Here is an 8,187-nt window from a genome sequence, read left to right on the forward strand (position 1 = left end):
ATAAGAAAGGGGCGAGAAATGAAAATCAATTCGAGTTCCACGAATCCAATTTGATGCATTCATCTTCAAATTATAAATAATTGCAATAAAATCTAAGGGTCTTATGTGCAAAAAAAATCCCTTCTTTCCTTGCTCAACTGGCCCCGGTTCGCCCCCCCTCACTCTCGTCACTATAAATTCCCAAAAACCGATCGAATCCCACAAGCGTCTCCTCCCACTCGCGTGTCGAGCCGAAGCTCCTCCGCTCTCGCCCCTTTCTCCGTAATGGCCGCCGCCGCCCGCCGCGCGCCGCCGAGCCGCACCTCCGCCTCCGTCCACTGTCTCTCCTCCGCCTCTCCCTCGTCCAAAGCCCTAACTCCTCACTTCCTCTCCTCCCCAAACCCTCCTCCTTTCCCCTCCTCTCCCACCGCGCCCTCTCCTCTCCTCCCCACCACCTCCCTCTCCCACTTCCTCCCCTACGACGATGACGTCATCTCCGGCGACGACGGAGGCGACAAGCCCCGAGAGGAGTGCGGCGTCCGTGGGCATCATCGGCGACCGGAGGCCTCCGCCTCGCCGCCTCGCCCTCCGCCCTCCAGCACCGCGGGCAGGAGGGCCGGCCGGCATCGTCTCCGCCGACAGCCGCGCGCCTCCGCTCCGTCACGGCCTCGGCCTCGTCTCGAGGTCTTCAAACAGCCGAAACTCGACTCCCTCCCCGCTCCTCCGCCATCGGCCACGTCCGCTACTCCACTCCGGCGCCGCCTCCTCCATCGGCAACGTCCAGCCTTTCCTCGCTGGTTACCCGCTTCGGCCAGCTCGCCCTCGCCCACAATGGCAATCTTGTGAATTACTCGTCCCTCCGGGCAAAGCTCGAAGATGAGGGTTCCATTTTCAATACCACTTCGGACACCGAGGTTATACTTCATCTCATTGCTCACTCAAAGTCCCGGCCTTTTGTTCAGCGACTCGTCGAGGCCTGCGAGGCGATTGAAGGGGCTTATTCGCTTGTGTTCTTGACCGAGGACAAGCTGTTTGCCGTCCGGGACCCGCACGGGTTCCGGCCGTTGGTGATGGGCCGGAGAAGAACGAACGGGGCGATTGTGTTCGCGTCGGAGACCTGTGCACTCGACCTGCTCGATGCAATGTATGAACGAGAAGTGAACCCTGGGGAAGTGATTGTAGTGGATGGTAATGATATGTCCATTACTAGTTTGTGCTTGATGCCTAAAAGGCCGAGGAAAGCTTGCATCTTCGAGCATATTTACTTCGCGTTGCCCAATTCGATTGTATTCGGTCGAGCAGTTTATTCATCTAGGTTGTCTTTTGGAGAAATGCTCGCCGCTGAATCGCCTGTTGAGGGTGCTGATGTTGTGATTCCCGTGCCTGATTCTGGGTTCTTTGCGGCTCTTGGTTATGCGAATAGATCAGGGGTTCCTTTTCAACAGGGTTTGATTCGATCGCATTATGTTAGCAGGACATTTATTCAGCCCTCTCAAGAGTTAAGAGATCTTGCAGTTAAGTTGAAGCTTGCCCCTGTTCCTGGAATCCTTGAAGGGAAGAAGGTTGTGGTTGTTGACGATTCGATTGTTAGAGGGACGACCTCATCCAAGATTGTGAGGTTGATAAAGAATGCAGGGGCAAAGGAGGTTCATATGAGGATTGCTTGTCCTCCTATTGTTGGGTCTTGTTACTATGGAGTGGATACACCGAGGACTGAGGAGTTGATTTCGAACAGGATGGATGTTGAGGGAATAAGGAAGGAGATTGGGTGTGATTCTCTAGCGTTCCTGCCGCTTGAGAGCCTTAGAAGGTTGCTTGGAGATGAGGCTCCAACTTTTTGTGATGCTTGTTTCTCCAGGAATTACCCGGTGCCGCCTATGGAGAATGAGGCTGAGAGGGCAACTGTGGAGTTGGTGGCTACAGGCGAGGGACAATGAGGCGGAGAGAGATGGCCGACGAAAATTGTGTGGGTATTATTCATTTGAACTTTTCATGCATTGCTTAGTTATACATTCTTGATAGTGGGAAGGAAGACATTTTAGCTCTTTAGTCTTCCTTATTTTCTTCGATTACTTGTGTTGGAATTAGTAGAATTGGGTAATATTGCTACCACTGCTAAGTTATGCTTTACTGGATACATTGATTCATGAGCGATTTATTTTGGGATTAAAGGATAATTTTACTAGTTGATAATTTTTCGCCGTATCTTTTATTGTATTCTATATTTCATGATTGTATCGTTATAAGTAGATTTAACTAATATCTTCATGTCATATTGTTTTGTCATTGCTCTATGTTGGAGGTTAGTGGATATTTCCTGAGATTTAAAACATGTAAAAAATTGAAAATAACAAACATCTTATGACACGAGCACCCCTCATTCTAAAACATTATGATATTCTGCGCTTCCATTTTCAGTTATTTGGTATTGTGTAACAACACACTCCCTTTCCCTCCTCCTCCTCCTCCTCTGTATGACGTGTCTGGTGTAATCGTTTTATCATCATTCCATATCACTATTTTCTCTTTGATATAATGTTCTTGTAGGTTGTGTTATTTAACAGCTCGAGCTTGATTTTCTATCCAATCTTGCAATGTTGCTTATGCAATTACATAATTGTTAGATGGAAAATACAAAATTGTGTAATTTCTACATTTATAATTAATACACATTGTTTATTATTAATACTATTATTCTGATGCGCGATTCATGCATAGCACAATTGTGAGTCAAATTGTCAAGGGCACTGTGATTGAATGAATGAAGCATCTCTAGTATCGATGATTGAATGAAGATTAAGATTCATGTAGCCGTCCCCAAAAGTTTTAAAAGGATTTTTCAAGTTTGAGGGCATTTTCCAGTTATTCGGATTTTCCAAGTTTGAGGGGTTCTGTTGATTTTTCAAATGTGAGGCATCATCGTTAGTTTTCTGAGTGCGAGCGTTTCCCTTAATTATTTCAAGTGTGAGAGCATTTACTTTGCTTTTTCCATGCATTTTCATTTTTTCTAAAAATGTGAGGGCATTTCCAGAATTCTACAAGTGTGACTCACACGAACCAAAAGGGGCTCTTTTCTTATATATGACTGAATGAAAGAATAAGATTCATTTAGCGAACCCCAAAAGTTTGGTTAAAAAGCTCTGTTGTTTTTTTAGTTGTTGTGGGGTCATTTATTATTAGTTCTAGCTTTGAATGATTTATAGATCTCAATAAGTTGTTTGGTTTACTGTCCTGAATTATTCCTGGTGTTGTTTAAAAATTACCAGTGATGAGGGCATTTACATAAAAATATATAAAAGCATGATGCAGGAACACATACAACTCCGAGTTGAATGAAATGCACAAAACTACAATGGTGGTGGATAGATCTTGAACTTTAAAGTATTTCTAATCGTCAAAATATAAATTTCTTGATTATTGCCTATTAGTAGAAAGATAATTGCCAAGAGCTTAAGTGGTAAAATTTTGAAGTCAACCAAAGCAAATAAAGGTCAAATTTCATGCAAAATGGAAATTGGAACGGACATTCAGTATTAGGAGCTCAAAGTGGGGAAGGAGAACAGAAATATACCATCCATAAATGGAAACTTCAAAAGATCGAATAAGGCTATTCTGTTACTGGCTCAGTAGTTGAATGAACATAATGGTCATCCTCTGATGCTGTCAGAAAATAGTTCAATTCTGTTCTTGCTATTCGAAGGGGTACATGGGATTCCCCTATTTGCTAAGAAATGTTTTTAGAAAGCACGAGGTAATTATTGAAGGTGAAAGGTAACTTTTTGAAAGAAATGATTTAGATAAAGACCCTACCGAGAATCATGGGTTCCAAGAAAAAGGTTGCTGCAGAAATGAGTGTTGGCCAGTCTGGGCATTCTATTGGAACTTTCAACATCCATCCTGAAGTTATTGAGTACAGGTTGAACAAGCTTGATGGTCAGGTCATTGATCTTATTGCAGAAGTAACAAAAGCAAGAGAAGCGTACACAGAGAACTGAAATATGTTGATGCCGATGAAGAGGTATGATTACAAAGAGAGAGGCTGATAGGCTTGAGGAACCAGTGTCTCTGCTGCTTGAATCTGAAAAGAGGAGGATGCCTTCACAGGATGAGAAAGTGAAGGCAGAGAAGCTCTAGAAAAAGGGTAAAGAGCCTTAAGAGAACGACAAACATGCAGGAGGAACCACCATTACTACTATTTTGGAGGAAACTCAACAGAGAATCTCTTAAGATCTTGCTCTCAAAGAATCAGAACTTCACAAACTGAAGAAGCGATCATAGAAGAAGAAAACACATTAAAAAAAAAGAGAGGAAGCAAATAGAAAGATTGAGACTGAAGCAGGTAAGGATCCTCTGAATGATCTGGTGGAGGATGCAACAGAAGACCCTTTGGAAGCAACACAGAGTGGAAGTTAAAAATGAAGAATGATTAGCAGGTAAGAAAGTTTCTTCTAGAGCGAAACGAAAAAGAAAGAAGCTGGAGAAGGAGGAGCCTCAACACAAGAAGGGACTCATGAGTGAAAATACACTAGAACCAACAGATGATATTCGTGCAAAGTAAGTTGTGCCAGAAGATGCATTGAAAGAGGTAGTAAAAGTTGAGGCAGATCGGGACGTGAGCATCAAGAGAACTACTATGCTTTGTATTATTGCTGCTGCTATGCGCTGAAAGCTGAGGAGTTGTTGCTCGCATTGGCCACTAAGAGCTATCTGAGGAGGTCAGAGAGGAACATTTAAATTCTGTCCCTTCTGTGTTCTCTGCTGTCGATCTCTCTCCCTACCTGCTCTATCTTGCTGCCGTAATCAACAAACTATTTGCTTGGTTAACTAGTGCTTTGGCTTCTGTGTATGAGGCTTGCCTTATGTTGGTTGTATAGTGATCCTGATGATGTTAATTTGTTATGTATTGTTTTGCTGACAAGCAGGCTAAAGATGTTATGCCTGCTTTATATTCATCCCTCTTATTTTCTATAATTCCAAACTGGGGGAGTGATGGATATATCGATGTCGATATGTTAGATGTAGGTAGGCCTGCAGAACCACTCTAAATCCTCGTCTTGGTGTTGTATTTTCTGTGCTAGTAATTATTTCTCCTTGCACTTTATATTCCCAAACTTTTACATACATATTGTTGCAAGTTATTGTATTGAGAAAATATTGTGGATGTTGTTTGAGTTGGTGCATATTAATTTCGTTGAGCAATCGTGTACATACACTTAGAGCTAGAAATAAGTTTTAACTTTCCTTTAGTCGCCATATCACCTTGTTCACGTCCCTTTCACTCACAAAGATTTCCAGTCATGACGCGCTCACAATAGTAAATAATTGGAATGCTCAATTGAAAAAGATAAAAATACAATACACAATCAATTTATTTCAGTGGTTTGAAAAATATGGTGGTAGAATGGTGTGTATAAACTTTGGTATTTATGACACCACATGAAAAGTGGTTGTCCACCTCATCACTATACACTTTACCTTTTACATTGTTTGTTTTGGGTTCTATTGTGAATCCTAAAATGATAAAATTACATTGTTTGGTTTACATGAGAGATTGTAGGAAAGTGATTTTTATATGGATCCAACTCCATGTATTATTTTACCATAGGTAACTTCACCCCCATCAAAATTTAGTTTGGTGATCTGCACTTTAATACCGTACATGAGAGATTGTAGGAAAGTGATTGTAAGTTTTTATGAGTGAGAAACAGAAACTTACAATGCTCATGAGTAAGCATGAAAATTTCAAGATGGAGGCCTTGAAGAGTATTCAGGATATGTTCACTCGATTTGCAAATATTGTGAACAAGTCGAAGGTTTTGAGAATGGAATATGATAACAAAGAACTTATGAGAAAAATTCTTCATTCTCTTTCCACTGATTGGGAACCAAAGTTAATGACTATCAAGGAATTGCAAAATTTTTATGTACTAACTCTATAGAATCTTCTAGGAAATCTTCTTACATATGAAATATGACTAAAAGAAACAGAAGATCATTCAGAACTAACCACAAGAAGAAGTCATTTGCTTTTAAAGCGAAAAGAGAAGAATCAAAGACCAAGGCAAACATAGGTGTGAGCTTGAGTTCTAAGAGTGAGAAAGATAATAGAGTAGATCAAGTTTTGAAAGGCTTCGAACCCTTTCTTCAAATCAAAGGATATTATGAGATTCTTGCAAGACAAATGAACTCACTACACAAGTAAGATATATAAACATAACTCTAGTGATTTTGATACTGAACCAACTTATTTTCAGTGTAGGAAACTCTATCACTTAAGGAAGAACTGTTTGCTAAAAAAGACTATAAAGGAAAATGCAAAAGGTTCAAACTGACTACATTGGATGAGCCAGAGAGTAGCTCAAGCAATGATGACGAAAAAGCATATTGTTGTGTCATGGCTAAAGGTAGCAATTCAGTTGATGTCAAACATGAGAGCTTCGTTAATGAGATATAACTAACTTATGATGTTTTGCATGATAAATATGTTGAGATATTAGGTCAATTTGAAAAGCTTGCTGAAAAGTATAAAGTTGTTAAATAGACGAATTCAGGTTTATAGAAGGATAATAAATTGTTGAATAATAAATTGAAAATTCATCTTTAAACTTGAAAGGACTCTATTCCTTAGCTTGATCAATAAAAAGAATGGGTATGTAATATTTATATATGCAAATAAGATAAATTGATGGAGTTTGTACGAAAGGTAATACTTCTTTTAGACTCCTTATTTCTTTTGTTAAAGGCTTAGTGATAATCTCATATCCATTAGTGATGTTTTGCACAAAGAAATGTCTATTCATTTTTTGAACATACACATGCAGCTTTGATTATTTCAAATAGATTGAATTGATTTAAATTTAATCGACATGTATATATTTACACTTCGTATTTTCTTCATTTTATTCTAAAAGTGTAAAATATTTGGGTGCGGGATGAGAGGTTGCTGACACGTTACAAAATAAGTCTCATTATGCAAATGAGCATTCATTGTGAATGTACGCGATGTTTGCATAAATGACTATTTTAGCAATTCTTCTCATCAAGGCAAGTTTCAAGTATATTCCATGAAACCCCACATGCTGTATGTACATATTTTGTTTTCTATTTTATCTTTTATTTTTTTTAAATATGAAAACATTTTTTTTGTTTTTTTGTTTCATAAAAAAACAAAAACTTGGATGTGCCTATGTATATGCTTTTACAAGAAATCCAACCCCTCTCCGCTCCTCTCAATGTCTCTCAAGAGATTGAGGCAACAAGAGACGCGGGAAGGATAGAAGTGGTCAGGAGAAGGATGAGAACGGGAAGGTACCAACGAAGCAAAATAGTCAACTCCGACCTTGCATGCCAAAGCCACCTCCGCTCGGCCTATGGCACCATAACGCCATTCATTGACTACTTTCTTCCTATACTGATTCGAGTCTAGGTGAGCGAGTTTATCCTCCACGTCCTTGACAATTGTCTCGGACGCTTGGTTCTTTGACTGCTGCTCCACAAGATCCCTCCTCAATTTATCGAAGGAAAGGCAACTCGGTCGAGCCTCCACCTCAGCCGTCGCCCTCCGACACTTCTCGGACTCAAACACCGTCTTCAGAAGAGCCACTTCTCTTCGGAGGTCCTTTATAGTTCTAGTCTGTTCGGAACATTGGATCTGATAGTCCCTCAAAAGCCTCTCTCTCTCGTCCAGCTCCCGACGCCAAGCACCCTCTCTGTGGGACAACTCGGCCTCTGAAGCAACAGCCCTCTTCTCTACCTCTTCCTTGGCCGATCTCTCTCGGGCCTGTTCTACCCACCATTCCAAAAATGACTCATGCATATGTTCAACGCGATTGAACAAGGCCTGCTCAAACAAAGTCCCCGGAGCCAAGCAAGCTTGGATGGCCTGATGAATGCTAGCACTTGGAATCTCCCCCAGAATCCTCTCGTTAGCACCATTCTCCTCATGGCCTGACAGAGTTCCAACTCGCCCTTCAACGTCCTCGACCCCCACAGTCTCCTTACTAGGGCGGCGAGACGACTCATGCATAGAGCTAGGGCCAACTGCCTCCCCAGCTTGAGCCCTATTTTCTGTAGCATCAACTGCCAGGGCCGTTGTCTCCTTGCTAGGAGAAGACTCATCTACCAGCCCCACATTTCCTAAGAGGTTAAACTTTGTAACCAACCGACCTATTATAGTTGGCGGAGGTCCCGCAACCGGTCTGGCTAGAC

The 8,187-nt window shown here is 41.4% G+C and overlaps 1 protein-coding gene across 1 annotated transcript; it reads left to right on the forward strand.

The window, feature by feature from the left end:
- On the forward strand, positions 265–2,191 carry LOC109839090 (amidophosphoribosyltransferase, chloroplastic-like). Its single transcript, XM_020407526.1, is given in 7 exon segments — positions 265–547; positions 550–596; positions 599–656; positions 659–700; positions 703–731; positions 734–781; positions 783–2,191. Coding segments are annotated over 7 exon segments (1,641 nt in total). The 3' UTR covers positions 1,917–2,191.

The sequence above is a fragment of the Asparagus officinalis genome, chromosome 4 (genome assembly GCF_001876935.1).
Source record: "Asparagus officinalis chromosome 4, Aspof.V1, whole genome shotgun sequence".
Lineage (NCBI taxonomy): Eukaryota > Viridiplantae > Streptophyta > Magnoliopsida > Asparagales > Asparagaceae > Asparagus > Asparagus officinalis.